The 22,853-nt window shown below is 37.9% G+C and overlaps 1 protein-coding gene across 3 annotated transcripts in view; it reads left to right on the top strand.

Moving 5' to 3' along the window:
* The window catches only part of LOC137250502 (inactive dipeptidyl peptidase 10), a 768,065-nt gene that overhangs the window by 299,397 nt on the left and 445,815 nt on the right, over positions 1–22,853 (top strand). For 2 of the 3 annotated variants that reach the window (XM_067783412.1, XM_067783413.1), the window contains exon 2: positions 6,772–7,372. The exons of the other annotated variant lie outside the window; for it this stretch is intronic. In XM_067783412.1, coding sequence (XP_067639513.1) covers positions 7,304–7,372 — 69 coding nt within the window. In that variant the 5' untranslated portion in view covers positions 6,772–7,303. The remainder of the gene's footprint in view (positions 1–6,771; positions 7,373–22,853) is intronic. 3 annotated transcript variants of the gene reach the window in all.

The following is a 22,853-nucleotide window of genomic DNA, read 5'->3' as shown; positions in this document are numbered from 1 at the left end:
GCGACTTTGTCAAGTTGCTCGCTGCTAATTGAAATGATAGAGCGCACATTCTGTGGTAACCTGTTCAGCCAAATTGATTGCAACATGCTGTCATTCATTTCAGATCCCGCCAAATGGCGCATTTCACGTAGCAAATGTGACGGTTTCATGTCGCCAAACTCAATATCTTTTAATAATTTTTTTATTCGTTTTTGTTCCGAATCGACAAACTGCTCAAGAATGCGCGTTTTTAACATTTGGTACATATCATTAGCTGGTGGGCGTAATATTAAATCGCTTAATTGTGCGAGTACATTACTCTCGATAGCGGCTACCACGGTATGATATTTTAATCTATCGCTGCTGATTCCCGCTGCATAAAATTGTGATTCCACCTTTGCTAACCACAACTCGGGCTTTGCATGCCAGAATGGTGAAATTTTCACAGTAACACGTGATATTTCGTTTCCATTAGCTACAGGGGGTACTGTTGCCGAGGAGAGTGGTGAGTTTTGGGAAGTCGTCTGTTCGGTGCTCTCCTTTGATTCTTCAATAGGCATTTTGATTGTCGGGGCCACCAATATGTAGTCTCGCACGAAATAATTAACACATTTTACGCTTAACTAAATTATATTAATTTTGTGATAACATTAAGAAAAATGTAAATTTTATGAATTCAATATCTCAACGCGCACTTGTTAGTCTGACGAAAACGAATAGAATAAGAACGAGAAGGTAGGTAGGTTGAACTGGCCGGTCCATGAAGACCTCACATAGACTGATTGAGTCCGTAGTGTTACCAGAAGTTTGTTTTAACGACCAAACTGAAAAACCCTATCAAAAACCAGGACCTATGTTATAAAATAACTCCGTCCTCTTGGCAAATACTAGAAGCTTCCTAGGACTTAAGCCACTTGCTGCTTCTAGATCTGACAGCTGTATCACTCCTAATAGCTGGAGTCTTAGCCTGGCAAGTGCAGGGCACGAGCACAGAATGTGCTCGATCGTTTCCTCCTCCAACCCGCACTTCCTACACCTGCTATCACTGACCAAGCCTAATTTAAAGGCATGTGACGCCAGAAGGCAGTGTCCAGTCAGAATACCCGTCATGAGTCTACAGTCCTCTCTTTTTAAAGATAGAAGCAACTGTGTTAGTCTAAGGTTGTAAGACCTACACATAATCTTCGACACTTTACAGCCCCGCGCTTGAACCCACGCCTTTTCTGCTTGGTGGATCATGTGCACCTCTCGCCTTCGCTTAATCTCGCCCAATCTAATTGGGACGTCTACGGAGCAAGCTTTAAGGGATGCGCCCTTTTTAGCTAATTCGTCCGCTTTTTCATTCCCATCTATTCCCATATGCCCTGGGACCCAATATAGATGTATGCTTCTCCCTGTCCCGATTCTCTCCAGAGACTGCTTACACTCTAACACGCATTTAGATGCTGTGCTATGCGAGATTATTGCCTTAATTGCTGCTTGACTGTCAATATAAAAGTTAACACGGTTGCAGCTTAAGCTATTCTCTTCCAGGGTTTCTACTGCTTTGGTTACGGCTAATATTTCCGCTTGAAAAACGCTACAGTAATCCGGCAGCCTGTAGGATCTGCTTAATTCCGGATCAGCGCAGTATACCGCAGACCCTACTCCTTCCACTATTTTGGAACCATCGGTGTACATATGTATCGCCTCGTCCGCCATTTGCGCACCCTTGCGCCAACCGTCCACCTCTATTGTGGCCTTGAGATCTCCCTCAAAGTGCAGGTAGGGAATCATGTAGTCTGTTCGTCTTGTGACTGAGGACGCTATACTACTATGGCCATATGGTCGGCGCTCAAGCTGCCCCGAACGAGAAAGTGCGACAAAAGAATAAAAGCAATGTCAAGTCACAGTGCTGTATTTTCGACGTACTATTTTTATTATACTTATTTGCTGAGCATATTCGGCTGAGTGCGCCACACAATTAAACAAAGACTAAAAACTTGAAAACAAAATGATTAAAAAAAAACGGTTTTATTAAAAACAATATTTACATTTAATAATACTAAAAGCTAGAAAATAATTATGTAGCTCCTAGGTACTAGTCATCACACTCCTCATCAATCTAGGGCGTTGATCAGACAATTAAATAAAAGCGTTGGACGCGTCAAATTTAATAAATATATTTATATCTATAACGTTTATAATGGGAGACGTTCACAGTGTCGAAAATCAAGACCCAGACACACCAAAAAATACAGACAAAATTCAAAATTTCCGACAAGTCAAAATAGAGACAAATCAAAATACAGACAAACCAAAATTAAGACAAATCGAAACACAGACGAATGTAAATTCAGAAAAATCAAAATACAGACTAATCATAATACGGAAAATCCTAGACTCCCCGTTCAAAATAAATGTGATTTCTTGAATAAGTACATACATTAAAGGGCAATTCTTTACGACAGCATGACACTGCTAATACGCGTAGAACAATATCGAGACAGGTGTCAAAAGACGCGTATTAATTTCGGAAACAATAATCCGGAGGCGGAAAAGAAAAATTGTCGCTCTGTCCGGAGATATTTGCAGTTGAAGTTGGCGATTTTCATGTGGTTGTTGTAATCTGTACCCACAAAAAAAAGTTTTGAACTTAGGACATTACCGTGGCAGTAGCCACGGTTATACCACACACCCGGACTTGGCATGGCCGCCAAAGCAGAAAGGTATTCTGCGCAAAAATACTATGGATACCACCCCCGGTTTAGGAAGTGTCCGCGGGTATTTTTTCGGTTTTTCGTTAATATCTTTTGAACGAGTTAAAATTTTTATTTTTCCGATCTTCCGATTATTAATACTGATGTCAAGACGCGTCGTTTGATACCTCTCTCGATATTTTTGGACGCGTATTAGCAGTGTCATGCTGTCGTAAAAAATTACCCATTAAATGATTATGGATTTTTAAATATGCTCAGCGAGGGGATCGCGTAGCCGGTGTTGGATCGGCTAAGGGTTATTTTTTTGAAGCGCGTCCGAAGGCCTCCTACGCGGAAAGGTGTTCTGGGCAGAAATACTGGGGATCGCGTAGCCGGTGTTGGATCGGCTAAGGGTTATTTTATTGAAGCGCGGCCAAAGGCCGCCTTTGCGGAAAGGTCTTCTGGGAGAAATACTGTGGATCGCGTAGCCGTTCTTAATAGAAGAATCAGATTTTGGGACCAACAAGATACCATTTTTTGGTTTGTCTGTATTTTGTCTGTGTTTATCTGTATTTTGATATGTCTGCATTTGGATTTGTCTGCATTTTGAACGTCGAGATTTTGAATTTCGGGATTTTGATTTTCTGTATTATGTTATACACCCGTTTATAACAAAGGGGTGCACCTCATAATCCCGACCTTTAAAATCCCGACAAATCTTAATACCGACAATTTTCAGAAATTCCGACAATATACAATCCAGACATAACGCAATATTCCGACAACTCAAAATCCCGACTACGCCGAAGGACATCACCGTGGCGGTAGCCACGGTTATACCACACACCCAGACTTGGCATGGCGTAGCCCAGGGTTATTTTTTATAAGCGCGGCCGAAGGCCGCCTATGCAGAAAGCTGCTCTACTCAGAATTATTGTGCATGGCGCAGCCGATGTTGGATCGGCTAAGGGTTATTTTTATGAAGCGCGGCCGAAGGCCACCTACGCAGTAAAGTGTTCTGCGCAGATATACTGTGGATCGCGTAGCCCGATTGGATCGGCTAAGGATTATTTTTATGAGTCGCGGCCGAAGGAAGCCTACGCAAAAGGGGTGCCTAAAATAATAGAATAATACCGAAGATGTGTATTTTTTATGGTATCGTTTTATCACTGAGTGAAAACTGAATCCAGCTTATTCAAAAATACTGACAAAAATATATAAAAAATGTTAAAGTGCCCAATTTACATGTTTTCGGGATTTTTGTCGGGATTTTTCTGTCGGGATTTGGTCGTGTTGGGATTATGAGTTGTCGGGATTTGGTCGTGTCGGGATTATGTGTTTCGGGATTTAGTGTTTCGGGATTTTGTAAGTCAAAGACATGAGGAATACAGGGAAGGTAGAAAATTTGTTAGGCAGTAATTGGGAAATGGGATTATTTAGGAAAGATTCCTTCTTTCACATCTATTTAGACAAAAATGTATGTTGTATTTTCGTTCCATATTGTACAATTTTGGGCCCATGTCGGGATTATTCTCTGATGCAATTGTGGATTGTATGAATTGTAAGCGGGACCAATTCGGGATAACTTTGCTAGCATTTCAGGACCATCGTGATGGACCCTAAACCATTCAAAAGGCCGGGATATACACTAGGTTTATCCTTGCTTTTCTCACGGTCAAATTTATGTTTAGTACTCTTTTATATAGGGAAATAACATAAAAAAATTTATAAAAAATAAATAAATATTTTAAACCAAATAAAAAATTTGAACTAATTTCTATTAAATAATTTTTCTTATTTGTTTTTCCGAAGGCGGGGATATAACTGGGTAAAGTTGAACTGGCTGGTCCGTGAGGTCCTCTCATAAGCTTAATGAGTCCATAGTTTTACCATAAGTTTGCTCAACAACCAAATTGGAGACCTCTATCAAAACTAAGAACCTTTGTTATAAAATAACTCCGTCCTCTTGAAAAATATTAGAAGCTTTCTAGAAACTTAGCTCTTTGCTGCTTCAAGATCCTACAGCTATGTCACTTCGAATTGCTGGAGTCTTAGTCAGGTGAGGGCAGGGCAAGAGTACAAAAACGTGTTTCATCGTTTCATTCTAAAACCCGCACTTTCCAACCATCATGAGCTCACAGTAAGCTCATTTTAATTATTAAAATACCATTATTAGCCTTAAGTTGTAAGACCGGCACATAATCTTCGGCACTTTGCAGTCACACGCTTGGTTCGATATCGTCACCTATAAGCTTACAGTTCTACTAATGATACAGAGGCAACTAGTGGAAACAGTGCGGTATTACGCTACGCAGAATACATTGTCAAAATATTTTTCTTGTACCATTTTAGGTAATTATGAAATTAATTCTTGATAATTTAATAAACTTTTCGCATCGCAATGAATAAATTAAATTTGGCTTTAGAACAAGGGATCTGTAAAAGCATTAAGTTTGATAGCAACCTGAACCGCATATTACACACAAACGATATAAAAAGAAAATAATAATAAACGACAAAATTAAAAAAAAAATGTATTAACCCCAAATTACTAAACTAATTTAATTAAGTGCGAGCGAAAATTATTAACCAGAAGAGGGAGGCCCAGAAAACCTAATCTTATCCATACAAAAATTAATTGTCTTATTATATTACGTTGGGAATTAAAATGAGTTTCCGCCAAATTAAAAATCAGCTGGCAGCAAAACAACAGCAAATGTGAAAAAGTGTCAATCAGAGTAAATAAATTACGGAAATATGCATTAAAAAGGTTAAGTAGAAAATGAGATGAAAAGAGAAGAAAATAAATATAATATAATACGACATTGAAGTGCGGTGGAGCACCAATGATACAAAATAAGAATATGAAAATGTTAAAACGTTGATGGCAGGCTTGTATTAGGGTGGGCACGATAATGCGGACAAACAAAATATAAGTGAACAAGCTTGGTATAATCCTGTCTTAGAGAGCTAACTATTTCTTCTCGGACAAAAGCGAGAATTTTGAGATTTGAGAAATCAAGAACTCAGTTTCTCGCAAGATAATGGAAACACCCGTAAGTCTCGCAAGCTTCAATCAGTTAAGTCGCTGCATTGAAAGTTTTTATGCATTATTTTTTCTCCTTTGATTTTTTGTTCATTATATTGCCTTTTCAATGATGCCAAGTACGTTAAAACATAATTTCTGGTCCAACTCCGACTTCGGTTCCGGGGCTAGCTCCGATTTCGGGCTAGGCTCAGGCTTCGGTTACTGTATGTTTCCACTTTTGGTCTCGGTTCCATATTCGCTAATTTTTTAGGTTCTGGTCTCGATTCATGGGTTTTAACTCGCCTATGAGCAATGAAGAAGAAAATATCAGATCCAATTTTTTTCAAATTTTGTAAAAGAAATTCTTAATTTTTATTCTCGGCAATTTTAGAAAAAACTTTTATAAAGTTTGTAAATGAACCTTGTAAATCAATCTCAAAAACGTTTGCGGAAACATTCGAAAATTCGAAAAAATTTTATGAAATTCTGGAACTTTTTATTAAGAATTTTGTCAAATTTTTCGAGTATGCAGATTTAAGCCCAATCAATTTAACTCCAAAAAGTAAAGTTATACCTCTCCCGAAATTTTTCTTTGGGTTTTCGAATGTTGTCTCAAATTTATGTTTAAGGTTTTCCTTCATAAAAAAGAAAAAAGTTGTCAAATATCAATGCAAATTTTGAGAGACCTACAACTAAAATTAATTTGCTACAAAACAACTTGCTCAGAAATATTCCGGTAATTCTAATTAAAAAGCTGGAAACTTACGTACAAACGTCTCAAATTTTCGAGTTTCTACGAAAACATTTTTGAGATCGATTTACGTAATTTCAGTTATAAAATCCATGGAATTTTTACTTTGGAATAATAAATAAAAAATGAAAAAATTATACAAAAAAAAATTATAGGCGTTTGTCCAATTTCAAGCTTTGAAAGTCTATATATATGTATGTTTTCGGCGCTAATTTCGAGAAACGGTGCCGCATAGTGTTACTAATGCTAAATCCGAAGTTTTTGAGCTATTCTGGGGTAATATATTTTATAATTTTCAATAAGAAATATATAATTAAGTAAACAGTGCACATTAGCTTGCCATCATTTTGCCACAGAGTGTGTGTCACTGCTTCAGGACGTAGTTTAAATTAATAAAAAACAGAGATTGAAAGAAGATTCTGCAGGAAAGTACAGAAATAAATGAGCCAACAAAAGTTGTTGGTATCCGCGCAAAAGCGACGACAGCCCATACACCAATGCGCGTGAAACCTTAATTGCCTTGTTGGGCTGTGGCACAGGACAAACACAAACACATATAAAAATTATCTATGTGAAAGTGCATATCCCGTAAGCAGTAAATGTTAAATGTGTGGAAGGATGTGTTGCGCTCCAAAGGAAAGTAAATTTCTTGTAAGAAGTAGAACATAGTGATTTTCTCTGTTCCATGGAAATAAGAGAGTAAAAAAAGTAATTTCAAGAACTGTTTCACTAGAACCAACATCCAAGTGATTGCTGATGCAGCAGTCACTCGTCAAGTAACAACAACTACAACAAAAACACACAGAGTTTAAAACCCAACAATAGCATCTCAACTTTAAGCACAACAAAGAACAAAAATCATTAAAAATGAATGCAGCACAAAGTGGCGGTCATACGGGTGGCGGCTCAATGAGCAAGAAGGGCTCACAAATGGAGGTAAATTTCCATATTTAATTGACTGTTGCTTTTTGAATGAAACTTTTGATTTATTTACGTATGCAAATGCAAAACTAGTGCAATGCAATTCAAGTGAAAATACATTCGTGATAAAGAAGAACCAGAAGGAAAAGAAATTTAATTGCAGGTATCTGATTTAAATTGCTTGAATAAGTGACAAATATGTAATCAAGTGGGATTTAAGGGAGTTATTAGTTCTTTATTGAACACATTTTTAAATGTGCTAATTGTTCTTTTAAATGAAAATATACTATTCGTTAAGAGTTCAGGGTTTTTTTTTTACTTTTTTTTTGTGCGTTGAAATGGAAAATGCCTAACGCATCACAGTTCCTGCCGTTGCAGAGCCGTGATTCTATGGACTAAAAATCACCCCATTTGGAACCGTCGTCCATCCTGGCAATACTTTCTCGTAACATAACATTTATCCTTTCTTAAGAACCTTCTAATGTTCCTGCGTTCAGGTCCCACGTTTTTACTGTGAGTGTGGTTTCTCCGAAGATACACATTTGTTGAAACCCTCCTAGGCCGTTCAGCATTTTTCCTGTAACATTATCGACAGTTATTTTTCCGACTCTTTCGGCGTGAATAAGTCGGTGTCCATCAGCATTCTTATTTTCCTTTCTATTGGTCATCCGATGATTTTCATCAGTCTGCTTAGAACGATACCTATTTAGATGCCTTCTCAATCGCATATTAAATTTGCACCCCATAAGTAAAACAAAAATTGCGATCTACAAGTCACTCATGTTGATGTATGGCACCGAATCGTGGACTGTGTCGAGAGAAAATGAGACGGCTTTTAGAGTGTTCGAAAAAAAGTTCTCCAGCGGTTTAATGGTCCTGTCCGTGACGCCGACGGCCAGTATCAAAAGAGGTATAATGAAGAGTTGTATGAGCTTTATGCAGATATGACGATCTTGCAGCAAATTAAAACTCACAGGCTTCGCTGTATAAGTCATGTTATGCGAACGACCGAAGACGCTCCGGCTAAGAAAGTATTTCAGTCGACACCGCAGTTTGTATGCAGATAAAGGAGGGAGAACCCCACAGAATTGGGAGAGGCAGTTGGAGGAAGACTTGACCTCGCAAAACAGGGATAGCTTGCGTGAATTATTAGGAAACGATCACAATCGCTTAGGCGGCAAAACACCAAATAATGATGATGAGGATGATGTTAGACGGGAGTCTATCCTAACTCATAAATAGTTGATGTTATATTACCGGTAAAGTTTTCATAGCTAACTTCTAGTTTTTTTGGAGTTCGCGGAGTCTAGCCACTCTTTTGTGCGTAAGATGAATTGCTGTATTTAAGCTTGAAAATTGCATTGCAAGAAATGAGGATCTTCTGATAACGCGCTATAGATAACATGGACATTTTAGTCGCTTCTTTAAGGCGGCCAACATGTCTGCTTATCACGCGCTGTTGAAGGAGTTTCAAACAGCTTTCCAGCTGTGTCGATCATGCCTTACAACCGGTATGCTGATAGCGAATTCAGGTCCCTCTTGCCCTTACCAATTAATACAAGCTGCAGCTGCAAGGGAACTGTCCACCTTTTCATGCTTCTTTCTGCAACTTGTAAATCTGCGGATGTAAATAGCGGAGACACTTCAAGCATGCTTACGTGGAAGACACCATAATATTTTATTTTATGGGTAGGCAATAGAGCTAGTTTACCCATTTTTTGCCATGTCTAGCTTCGGTGTTTACATTCAGGCTCAAGAGTTTTTAAGTACTATCTTGTAACCTATGCCACATCGGTCCCTGTTGACATGTTCTGGAAGTTTTCTAATTTCTAGTTGTTAGTAATGGCGGCTTTAAGGTGATTTTTCTCTTTGTTTGACTTTGCTTCGAGAATAGCTTGTCCAAAGCATCTGGCCCTTGTATATACACATCTTAAGAGCAAACAGCGACCGCCGTTGTGTGATGGTAGCATGCTCCGCTCACAACACCGAGGGTCCTGGGTTCATCTCCCGGGAAAAATAACATGAAAAATTTAGAAACAAATTTTTTAATGAGAAAAAAGTGTCTCTCGCCGGGTTCGCCCGCCCCTTCTTAGTGAACACGCATCTGGCGCAACTTTAATTTAGATTCAGCATAAAATATGTAGTTCCGGTCCCGCCAACTTGTAGGGAAAATAACAAAAAAAAATGCACGATGTAAATTGGAAGAGGGAGCTGGGCCAAATCTCTTCGGAGGCAAATCGCTCAAATTATTTTTTTATACTCAGCTGAGCAGAGCTCATAGAATATATTAATTTTGTTTTCAAAACGGTAATCCGTTACGGCATAAACTAATCGAGATAGATATAGACCTCTATATATTAAAATGATCTGGGCGAAAAAATAAATTCATCTAGACATGTTCGTCCGTCTGTACGTTAACACGATAACTTGAGTAAAAAAAATTGTTTAAGTCAAATTTAAACAAAAAATGTAATATCTTTACAGTAAATAAGTAAATTGTGCCAACGTTCAACTCCAGTGGATTCACTATAACCTGACAACAGATATTCTCTGGCTAAGGATGATTTAAAAACATAAGTTTAGTAAGCAGAAGGCGCTTGCTTTTAAAAACGGTTTTCATGTCGGTACATGGGATTGAATTCCCATACTCGAAAAGGATTTGAGGGAGGTTCAGCGGGTTCCAAAATACTTACAGTATGTTGCTTTGATTTAGAAAACAGTTTATTTTTAAATTACTTTCACATATTTGAGATTTTTCGAATGTTTGTAAGAAAAAACTTTATTGTTAAATAGCAAGAGCGACACCCAAACCTTTTCTATGCATAAATAGCGGCAAGATAAAACTGTTTCAGATAGGCTGATCATCGGGACGGGCCAAGGAAATATAACTCAAACCAACAGTTTCGTGGTTCCATCTCCTCTTTATAAGTCAAGTGGCCCTATGGAAAATGTGAGAAAGCTAGTCTATATGCTCTTTCTTTCACATTAGGCTAGATTTTTGTTGTAAAAATTGTGCTTAGAGCTGAGGTCTGCATTCCATAGTAAAATTGTGCTCTCCTTGCGTTTGCGAAAGACAATCAGTTTTAATTTTTGGAGACTAATATTTTAGAGACTCTAGGTATCACGAAAGGTCGCATTCGGATGATCGCAAGGTTGCAGTTTCGTGAAATTTATTTTTCTATTCATATTAGAGGAATATTACAAAGTTCACAAACAGCGATGATTACTAGCACATATAAGCAACTAAGTACAGAAATTTATTTTCTTATAACTGATAATAGGCACAGTGCCTTTAAATTATAATATCAAGCGAGAATTCGGTAGTCACTGTGAAAGAGTGTAAAAATCGCGATCATCACCTCTTTATAGTCAAAGAGTCGCACAAGCATTGTGAAATAAATTTTGAAATGGTATTTTTTATCCATGCGAGATTGTATTTTATTAATAGAAGTTAAGTTCGACGTCCGTCGGGTCTGCGGGCAAGTGTTCATAAGATTTGTATGCGATTTCTAGGATTATAAAGAATAAATATCAAAGTATTCAGAGTTTTCAATTTCCGATAGTTAATAATGTGAATTTTCAGTTCAATAACAAAGGTAATTATTGTATTGATCGAATACTATTTTCTTGTTTCTTCGTCTCAAAGTCATCATAACTCCATTACCTCCATTCCTTTGTTCTTTTAATTTATCAGATATTAGCAAATAATTCAAAAGCATTGACATAATTGAATAGAAATTGAAAAACTGCGTTCATTAACAAATAGCAGTAAGAAGTAGCTGTACTTAATAATTAAATTTTTTGATTACCAAATATAATTGACCAGTTACATTACCAAATACATTCATTACCGCAAAGCTCTGAAAAAATTGTTACAATTCTGCATTATGAGCATAAATAAAATTTTTGGATATGCCCATTATTAATTTTTAAAAGACATAAATAGCGTTTACAAAAATGTAACAAAGCGACAATAATTATAATCTCGAAGTATATTTAAAACTGCAGTATATGCGTATGTGTATGCATTTATGTGTATAATAAGCCCAGAAAAATTTTATGGAATGCGTATTGAAGAAAACAGCAATATTTCTCTTTTCTTTTGAATATCAATGCCATTAATAATTCTCTTAATATCAGAATTCTTCGCCGCGCCTCATTAATTTAACGACAGCTTTGCTACTTATCAGTGGAAATTAAAAAAGACATAATATTATTTATGGCGTTTGCAGTTACGTATTATTGGAAATAGCACAAATACAAAACGAATAACAAAAGAAAACAAAAACGTTTCATCAATTTAAGCGCCAAAATATAATGTGCATGTTAGGGTGGGTTAGCTTTATGAATGTTTTCTTTTTAAATAAAGACACAAATCGCATTGAATGTACTTATATTTTTTATTAATACAAATTCGCTCCTTGTACAACCGTCTCGATACGCAGTTCGCTCAATACTGACTCCACTCGCTTGAACATCCTCCGGCCTTGAGACTCGATTCCGATCGAAGCTCAATAAGTTCTACGGATATTACCCCTCTCTTCTGAACTAGAAGTGAATTGATTTTGCTAGTCCAAAGTGCTGCTATGCGGATTGATCCAATTGCTATCTAGATGCGCAAAGCCGTGACTCGACTTGATAAATATTCGGTTTTCGGAACCCCATGTTGCCTGCTCCAGGGTTTGCCTAATTGGCAGCCAGTTTGGACCTTGTTGCAGTTCATTTATATCGCTACTACTCTAAAGCCAATGCTTCGTTTTGTTGAAGAGATTTCCAATAGACGAGTAGTGGCTCCGGTCATTCCACTGACATTTGAGTCAGCCAGTACTCCTTTAATTTACCTGCATCGATTCCCCCAAACTCCGACGACCCCACTATGCCGGTAATTTGTATCAGGAGAACATCATTGTAAAGAGCCATCCAGCGTAGTAAAGAGAGGTCTAACGCATAACTGACTGAAAAGACAATGTTAAAAGCCATGAGGGCGGCTTTATTGTAATTCGTTAACTGCTATTGCTGCTCCCTTTCTACGTCCTCTGTTACTGTAGCTAAAGTCGATGGGCTCGCGGCTCCTTTTTGCAATTCGTTAATAGCTTTGAACCTATAATGCTGTTGTGAGGCCAGCTTGTACATCTTTGACAACCTTTGGCTAAGCAATTTTGCACAATATATACAATTTTCAAATAGTTCTGGCAGAGTCCTAGTTGGATAATCGATTTAAGCATTTCGTTCAATTCCAGATTACCGATGGATGGCATGATTTGATGGACAATAAAGGCATAGATAGTAGTTGGATATCGCTGAACTGTTGAGCCTTATACATTGACTCATTTGTTGGTTGACTCTGCTCTGATCGCTATGGTTCGACGTAGGTGTCATTGCATGACTCATTAAAACTCTAATCCGACGTTAAAATCATGTGTAAATATCATCGTTTAACTGAGGAATACGGTCTGTGATCTGACCTTTTCTCACTGACTACTGTATACATCGTCTAAGGGGACTTCGGAAATTCAATATCAACAAATTACGTTGCTCATCTGCACTTAACTCTCTTGGAACCATACGCATACTGTTGCTCGTAACTTTCAACATATTCCTAATTGATGCATGATTGACCTTTGGCCAAACGGGCAGGCCATAAATTGCAGATCAATGTGCGGCGTGACACAAATACTAATTATCGTATGCTAGGAACAAATTTTCCCAAGCCTCGACAAAGCTCTCTTCTCGTTGAGGCCAATAGCCCATGGCTCTAGCAGTATCTCCTTTTGCACAGCTTTGTAGGCGCCGGAGTTGCTGTAAGTTCGTGAGATGTAGATTTTGAAAAACTTACGCCGTAAACATGTCCCAAAATTGGAGCCACTCTTTATGAGCGCCGCAAAATATTGGCAATCGATCTGCTAAAGGCTGTTCTGTGAACTGTAGCTGTAATGCCCGATTGTTTGTATGACTACAAGCCACTGCGGATAACACTGGTTCCAAAGACCTTATCTTTTGATATAGCTCAGCGCGAACTCCCACGTTTATATCTTCAGCCCCCTGAGAAACCTGGCTATCTATGGAGATATCTACAGATGGCTCTACACTTATCGCCTGCCTGTCGCTTAGCATCGCAGTCTCTTGCCTTTCACCTGAAACATACCGAGAAATTTTACGGATTTTAAACCAGCGTAATGGAATCTGTAAATTTTCTAGTTCCAACAATATATCATCAATCGCCAGTGCCAAATTTTTGGGCCAATTTTTATGTAAGTTACGCATCGGCAAACTACATTTGCTCAATTATCTCAAAATTGCGCTAAAATCTCCCATGGAATAATCGCAGAAACCCTTAACAATCGCAGAAGTCTCCTTAACCGAAGCACCACACGCATTTATTTATACTTTTACATATATACTTTATTCAAATAAGTCGCAGATAATTCCCTTATTCATCCGTCAACTGTCCTGTGGCAAATTTAATAATAATTACAATTAACTATTTATTATTATAGTTTGGTTTTTACAATTAGTGCTGCTACATGCATAAGCAATGCATATCCTCCCAAACCACATCAATTCCCTGTTTCGCTTTGCATAACAATTTCAAATTACGCCGAAAGTCGCAGCTTTACTCCCAAAGTTATATAACTAGCTGCAAAAAAATATATGATTCCATACCCATGCGCCGCTTCTGTACGTGACCAGAGGTCCCAGGTAAATGTTTATAACTACGCGCAATACATATAAACCTGGGAATATGTTAATAAACTCATCCCTGTCTCATGCAAATGTTTATACTCGGAAAACGTATTACAAACATTCAATAATCGGTTTAATACAAGCGCCCAGATTCGCAGATATTTTTCAAATCCCACCTTACATTCCTTTACTTTGGCTAACTAGGACTACGCACGCACCATTATGGTTTACTTCTTGTTTTCCATTTAGCGTTACGGTCCTTCGCTTGTTCCCTAAAACCTACCAATAAAAGATATGGCTTTTAAACCAGCATATTGGAATATGTAAGCCATCTAGTATAACTCCAAAAACTATCTTTAATCGGCCCTGAAAACTCTCTGGTTCGATATTTATTCCAAATACATGATCGTTGATAACACTGGCTGTTCTTAATTTGCTCTAATACCTTCGAGAACTTACTTCCAAACACAATTGCTTCTTACAAAAAACAGGTAATGTTCATAAGCACTTTACCTAATATCTAATCCTTTAAACGACAAGTCGCTGTTGTAAGTTAATTTAATCTTTAAGATAATGTCTTAGGAAACATGACGCTCGATTCGCTGCCTCTTCATCGTCGAATGGTCATACGCCGAAAATATTTTTTGCTCATAAAATTCTTTGTGAAACATAGCATAAAAAAAAAATAAATGTAAGGCGCGATAACCTCCGAAGAGATCTAAGGCCGAGCTTCTCTTCCAATTTGCGTCGTGCTCCTCTTGATTTTCCCTACAAATTGGCCGGACGGGACCTACATGTTTTATGCCGACTCCGAACGGCATCTGCAAGGTAGATGAGTTTTCACTGAGAGCTTTTCATGGCAGAAATACACCCGGAGCGCTTGCCAAACACTGCCGAGGGTCGACCCCGCTTAGAAAAAATTTCTTCGAATTGAAAAACCTTATTTCTAAAATTTTGATGTTGCTTTGTCCGGGGTGCGAACCCAGGGCATACGGTGTGGTAGGCGGAGCACGCTACCATCACAACACGGCGGCCGCCATAGCATAATTAACCTAAATTCGCAGACAACTTCCTTATTGAGCTCGTCATTCGAATATATGTATTTGCTACCTAAGACTACGCTCACACCATTTTGCCAACTTTTTTTTCCTTCCCTCCGCTCACTGTCGCGTTCCAGGTTTTTCTCGTCGCCCCCCCCCCGCAAACAAACACTCAGGTGAAACAGCCATGTTGAGCTGCATACAAAGCACCACAATAAAAAGCATACTACTCAAATGTACGCATTCATCGCTTAGTTTTGTACAACTGTTTTCCGTCTCATTTTCCAATGCAAAGGAAACGTCGCTGAAATGCTTTTATGTCTCCTAAGAGCAGAGCGTGCTGCTACGATGAACGAAACGAGAAGCAGAATCAACCTACTGTGTATGTATAATGCAAGATTCGCCGAATTTTACCCAATTATGCTGTTTTACTTTATTCAAAGAAGTCGCTGAAATATTCCAATTCTACAAATAAGTACAAAATTAATCTCAACTACACCTAATAAAGCCCAGCAACGCTGCGCTGCTTATAAGTCGCCGAAGCGATGAGCATCCTGCTTAAACAGTTAAACTGATGACCGGAACGGGTTAATCGCTATGCACAACACTCAGCAGTACCCAAGTTTTATACACACTACAGTTTAGGACCTATCAGACAAGCGCAAAGCCAAGTCGCAGTCACGCTTCCTATTTATCGCCGCAGAGTTGAGAGTAACTTTCAAATATTAAAATAAAATTAAAAAAATAAATGTAAGGCGCGATAACCTCCGAAGAGATCTAAGGCCGAGATTTCTTCCAATTTGCGTCGTGCTCCTCTTGATTTTCCCTACAAATTGGCCGGACGGGACCTACATGTTTTATGCCGACTCCGAACGGCATCTGTAAGGCAGATGAGTTTTCACTGAGAGCTTTTCATGGCAGAAATACACCCGGAGCGCTTGCCAAACACTGCCGAGGGGCGACCCCGCTTAGAAAAATTTTCTTCTAATTGAAAAATCTTATTTCTAAAATTTTGATGTTGCTTTGCCCGGGAGTTGAACCCAGGGCATACGGTGTGATAGGCGGAGCACGCTACCATCACACCACGGTGGCCGCACTTTCAAATATTAAATTCACCAAATAAACGCAAAATAATGTTGCAATGACGCCGAAGAAAGGGGCAGCATTGCTGCTGTTAGAGAAGTGCTGAGCGCATGGAATATGTATATATGTATAGCTGCTAATGCATTTCCCAAAACAACACAAATAAACTCAAAATTTTGAGAAGTAAAAGGGAAGGCTGAACTGCCAATAAGACGCTAAATTCATGAGGGTACTGCTGAAGCGAATGAACTGACAACTAATATATATGTGTACATATATCTCGCCGGATTTTGGCTGATCCTTTTTCCCAAAACAAACAGCAAGTAAAAGCAGCAATGCTCGATTGCCATAATTCTCCCTGTTTAATAATCCAAACACAAAATAATATCGCAGCTACGCCGAAGAAAGGCAACAACGCTGCGCTGCTTTTACGTCACCCAAGCTATGAGCGCACTGCTCAAACGAATAACCCAACAACTGAAATATATATGACACGCCGAATTAAGTACCGGAATTCTAGCTTATTTCCCAACATAAACACAAAAAAATCCCTATTACGCCGGAGTAAAAGCAACACTGTTGAACTGCTTTCTGTCACCGGAGCCATGGACGCACTGCTCAAAAAACACAATTATCGCTGTATTATTCTACACAAACAAATAATAACGCAACTTTGACGAAGAGAAGGCAGCAACGCTGCGCTCCTTCTACGTCGCCGAAGCATTGCTCAAACATCACAATATTCGCTGTTTATTTTTACCAAATATAAATAATACACAAAATAATATCGCAGCTAAGCCGACGAAAAGTCAGAATTTTCGCTTTTAATTTCTTCCCAATAAAAACGCAAAACAAAGTCGCAAATACGCCGAAGAAAACACAGCAAGACTACGCTGCTTGTAAGTCGCTGAAGCTTTGAGTGGTCTGCTCATTTTCCACACTTATCCAAAATACAAAACACAAAACAATGTCGCAGTCACGCCGAATTAAAGACAAAACCTTGCGCCGCTCCCAAGTTACCTTAGCTATGAACGCACTGTCAGTTTTCGCTGTTGATTTCTTCCAAATACACACAAAATAGTAACGCAGCTACGCCGAAGAAAATACAGCATTGCTGAGCTGCTGACACCCAGTATGTGAACATCTGTAGGTATAAAGCACAGAAACGTTAGCTGAATTTTACCTAAGAAATGGCAATGACGCGGAATTGATCACAAAGCGCCGAGGTAACGAGCTCATCACTTATGTGAAACAACTGAGTAATTGTACATATGTATGACTCACAAAAATGTTCGCTAAACTTTGCACATTAAGTTTTTCTTTTCACATTTTAATTATTATTATTTTTGAATTTCGTTAAAATAAAAGAAGCCCCACAGGACAGAATAAATGTACATAACTCGATGCAGCCATGAGCTTGCCGCTCGACTGAACCAACTTCGCCTAGGTACATTTTCCATAATACAATCTATACATTTTTATTTGAAGAATGGATAGCATTATGGATGTAATGAACATGCTTGGAATGCGAAAACAAACGCTTTGGTATACTAAAATGAAATATCGAATGCGAATAAAATTCGCTCTTAATTCGTATAACATGAACAACCTCAAGTGCATGTGCATGTGCAAATATATATTCTTGCTCAATTCTTTAGAACTCTTTAGATTTGCGGAAATATGCGCTAAATATTATGACTAATAATTTCCTGAATTCTAGAATATTCTTTACTCACTGTAAAATGAAATTGAAACCACAACTCAATTTCATTCCCTCTCTTACAACTCTTCCTCACCATAAGATCATCGCTCACAATTATTCCCAATAGATACACACCTAAAAAAAAAATATACAACGAAATTCACAAGGCGTTGATGAGTTGACTTTGCTGCAGGGATGCACCTTAACGTTAAGCTAATCGTTTATCAAAAAATTTCCACCGTTTCCGTTGAAACACTTCGAAATATTATCGATAATGAAATTAACAAGATAAATTGTATCTCGTTTTTAACCGAAACGAAAAGCTTTCGTTAACGTTAAAAACGCTAACAAAAACGTGATACTTTATGTTTGAATTGTGCTGGCAATGCTATAGCCATGGTGAAGCCGTAAGGTGGCAACAACGAGCGCACATACACACACAAACTCTATGTAATTTGTTTGTGTAATTCGTTGGTGGTAATGTCAAAAATACTCTGAGAAATGTTTGTACTGTCAAAATTCATGAGAAAAGTTGCAATCAGCTTGGCTAATGCTTTCACCTTTAATGACTCCGCCATCAATCAGCTTTGCCAGCATAGTTTGAAATTAATAATCAACATAAACGATTTGCTTTCGTTTTGATATGGCAGAAAACGAAACGAAATCATTTCGTTAATTTGACGATCTTAACGTTAATAAACGAAACGAAATGACTTCGTTTCGTTTATTAACGTTGATTATCGTAACGAAATGATATCGTTTCGTTGGTTAAGCATGCCTGCTTTGCTGCCAACAGAAGTGTTCGCAATATTCGCTGCAATACAGAGCCAACGACGACGACGCAAAACAGCAACACAGAATAACGTATAATTCGCCGACGTTATGAGCACTACGCTAAACGAGCAAACCCTGCTGACAACTGAACCGTGTATCTTCGGATGTAAAACGCTCAATCTATTCGCAGAATTTTGCTATTCCACTTTTTGCACATATGTATATATGTAGCAGTACACGCTGAATTCTACACCACAACTTTTTCTATTTTATTTTTCAAATTCACTGCCGATAGCCCGAAATAAGTGTTCTGTAAGCACTAAACCCTTCGGCTCGTAGGACCAAATTATGTTTTCTTTTTAAATAAAGACACAAATCGCATTGAATATACTTACATTTTTTATTAATACAAATTCGGTCTTTGTACAACTCAATACAGACCCAACTCGCTTGAACAATGAGTTAGGTTTGGTTACCGGGTTAGGTTTGGTTACCGGGTTAGGTTTGCTCAGTCGATCCAGAGTCGGGTTGAGGTCCCACTTTCATCACCTAAGTAAATATACAGTAAATTAATTTATTGATTTCGAACACACGCTCCCACTGCGGCTTTTAAACCTGAATCTAAATAGCCCCAAATCAACTTCAGAGAGAGGGAAAGAGATATAGAGAGAGATAGTAGGAGGGCGGCTTGTCGTAAGTAATGTCACCGTATATGTAGCGATTAAATAATGGTGACGGTTCTCTACAGAGAAAGATAGAGTGGTAGCCAGTGGAGCTTTTAGCAACGGTGACGCTCGGATAGTAAGTTTTTCGGGGAGCAATGCAGGAACCTCGGAGAGAGGAAATTAGTGACGATCGTCGTCTTTAGAGAGTAACGTCATCACAATTACTAATGGCGTAGCTTTGGATAACGATAACTGTGTACTATCAATAACGGGGATGGTCAGATACGGTATACTAACCACGATGGTCCTAACCAGAGAGTCAGGATAGCGGATTTAGTAACGCTGGCAATGGCATAGGATGTAACCGGGCTGACTCTCACCAGAGAGTGATGGTGTTGGCGGTAACGATAATAATTTCTTCTCGAACACAAGCGAGATTTTCAAGACCCGAGAAATCGAGAACTCGACTTCTGCCGAGATTCTCGTGTCTCAAAGTACTCGCAAATCTCGCGAGCTTCTCGACATTCTTACTTAATCACTGTATGGACAGTATTCATACACTTTGTTTTTTTTACTTGTGACTTTTTAGTTGATTATATTGCTTCAATGACATTTAACTCAAAACATATTTATTATACATATGATTTTGTTTGCAATATTTTATTTTTCAACGAGACATCAGGAACACGGCTTCTCGCGAGATTCTAGAATCTCAAATTACTCGTAATAATCGCGATCTTCTCGACTTTAAATTCAGTCGCTGCATTGGCAATATTCTATACATTTCGGGGTTTTTTCTTTTGGGTTTGTGAACATCTTGGCTTGTGCTCCAGAATAAATCGTAAGCTCTATATAAAACAGGCAATAAATCGATTAAGTTGAATGTTGACAAGCTCGCGAGCCTTACGAGTAATTCTAGATTCGAGAATCTTGCGAGCCTTACGAGTAACTCGATTTTGGAGAATCTCGCGAGCCTTGCGAGTAATTCTAGATTCGAGAATCTCTCGAGAAATATCTTCTTGAACATATTCGAGAAATCGTAAACTTTACTTTAAAGAGATTCTAAACTCAATATATTGCCTGTGGTATTCTATCAGGGTGGTAGGGTAGTCCGCTCTGCCAAAGGCTTTTGGATGTGTTTCCCTATTGCCCGCACATAATACTCGTGCATTACTTTTCATCCGAGTAATAGGGGAGGCAAATCCCCTCTTACTCAGAAGAAATGTGGGAAAAGGTAGTTTTTCCCTATGGGCAGTATAATGGGCTGTATGACGGAGCCGACGTAGTAAACAAACTTCCTCTTACTCAATGAGAACTGCTTGCTAGCCACTAGAGCTGGATTTCGATTCGATTTTTAGTGGATTTAATCAATATTTTATTAAATAGTAAACAATCCATTTTTTTTTCTAGAATCGTACAATTTTTTTAGACTTCAAAGTCGACAGTTATAGTATGTTTAATTTAATATATGTTGTTCAAAATGGGCAGAAAACAAATTCTTCTTAACTAAACTTACCATTACTGGCGCATCTGCATAGTCAAAACAAAATAGCTTCAACTAAATTTAGAACCATAAAATAATATTTTGCGCCGTCGTGTTGGTTGCTTGGAGTTAGATGGGAAATATGAAGACATTTTATCATTACCATCGATAGGCGCTTAACCGCTTACGCGTTTTGGCGTTGCATTACAAATAATGTCAGTTATCCCTGTTTAAACATAAGGCGTAGGGAGATCAATTCTTATGGGCGAAGGTCACCTCCATCGCGTCTAGAAAAATGAAAAACAAAACAATAATTATAATTATTGGTCTTGAGCTCGAAATTTTTCTAGAAATTCTGAAAAAAAAATTTAAAATTTTGATGGTAATTTTTGAAATTTTGATTAATTCTCCTTACGAATAACCTTTGACATTTTTTTGAATCTGGTTTCTTTTAGGGAATTTGCGATATTTTAAATAAAAATTATCAATTAAACTGTGAGCCACTGCATTTGAGTTTTTTCAGCATAAACCAAGTGTGTACTTATTTTGTTGAGTAACTATATATTAGGGTAGCCTCCGAGTAAAATTTCAACATGATTTCTCAAGGGCTTGCAAAATTGCAAGTTCAATCACCTTAACTATCTTCGGTAATGAATAAACGCATTTTTTCGATTTCGATTTCGATTTCGCCAAACCGATTTTGTAAGTTTATATAAATTTAAGTATAATTGCAAAGATAAACCGCGTCGAAATTCAACATGTCATCTACAACAGCTTGGGATTTATGGGTAAAAAGGCTTTACAATTTTCTTTTTCTTAATGTTAGCGGTGAAACGGCCATTTTCGAAAATTTTTCCGAATTTATAATTCTTGATATAAAGTAAACTAACGTATCAAGTCTCATCAGTACCTCAATTTTTGGTTATATAATATCTACCCTTTTCAACTTTTCGATATCGACCACTCCCTTTGTCATCGCTCGGTTTCGCTTATTTTCAATATCACTCTATACTCTATATTAGCCAGTAAATCGAATTTCGTAAAGAAAGTCAGTTTTTTAATCAAGTTATCCTATTTAGCCTGTCGGCCGCCGAGGTGCGGTAGCATACTCCGTCCACTGCACCGAAGATCGTGATTTCAAGCGCCTGGCAAAGCAGTATTGAAAATATAGAAAAAAAATTTTAATTAAAAAAGTTTTTCTAAGAAGCAGTGATTTGGCAAACACTCCGAGTGGGTTTCTGCCGTGAAAATGTTATCAGTGAAAATTGATCTGCTTTGCAGATGCCGTTTGGAGTCGGCATAAACCATGAAAGTCCTATCCTGTCACTTTGTTGAAAAAATTAAAAAAAGGGGACGACGCAAATTGGAAGATCTAAAATCTCCTCGGAGTTTATAGCGCATTGTATTAGTTCGTTTTATTTACCCTGTTAAGGGAAGGACGGACCGACATTGATTAGGCAAAATATATTTGATATAAGGAAGCACATATCTATTTCGATTCTTTATGTCATTAAGTACTACCGTTATCCAATTAAATTTAAAATACCCTTGTGCACAAGTACACGTCTGCTTTTAAAAATATGGCGCAAAAAAAAACCGATGCACCCTAATGTATGCATATACACACTCACATTTACATGCAATAATCGTCTTGTGGCTAGCGATGCATTGTTCAATCATTGCATTTAATTGCCTGTGTAATATCGCTTCTCGCATTTTAAGTTTTTCTTGTGCGGTATTACAGACGGCATTCATATTTTTATGACAAAAGGGCACTTAAGGCGTGTATTTTGAACAACTGCATATAATATCAACTGAAATTTGTTTTTAAGCAATACCCTTACAATGTTTTTCTATATTTGTATTCTTTTATTGCCAATAATTTGTCCGAATTTTTATTTCTCCTCTGTGCAACCTCAGTGTTAATATATTTCTTTTATACGCAGCGTGCTTTGCACACAGAGTACATTAACTTTGATTGGATAATGGTTGGTACAGGTATAAAGGAATCGAGGTATATATAGACTTCCATATATCAAAATCATCAGTGTCGAAAAAAAATTGA

The sequence above is a fragment of the Eurosta solidaginis genome, chromosome 4 (assembly GCF_040869045.1).
Source record: "Eurosta solidaginis isolate ZX-2024a chromosome 4, ASM4086904v1, whole genome shotgun sequence".
Lineage (NCBI taxonomy): Eukaryota > Metazoa > Arthropoda > Insecta > Diptera > Tephritidae > Eurosta > Eurosta solidaginis.
Note: the sequence above shows the minus strand (reverse complement) of the source record. Positions and strands in the feature narration are given on the sequence as shown.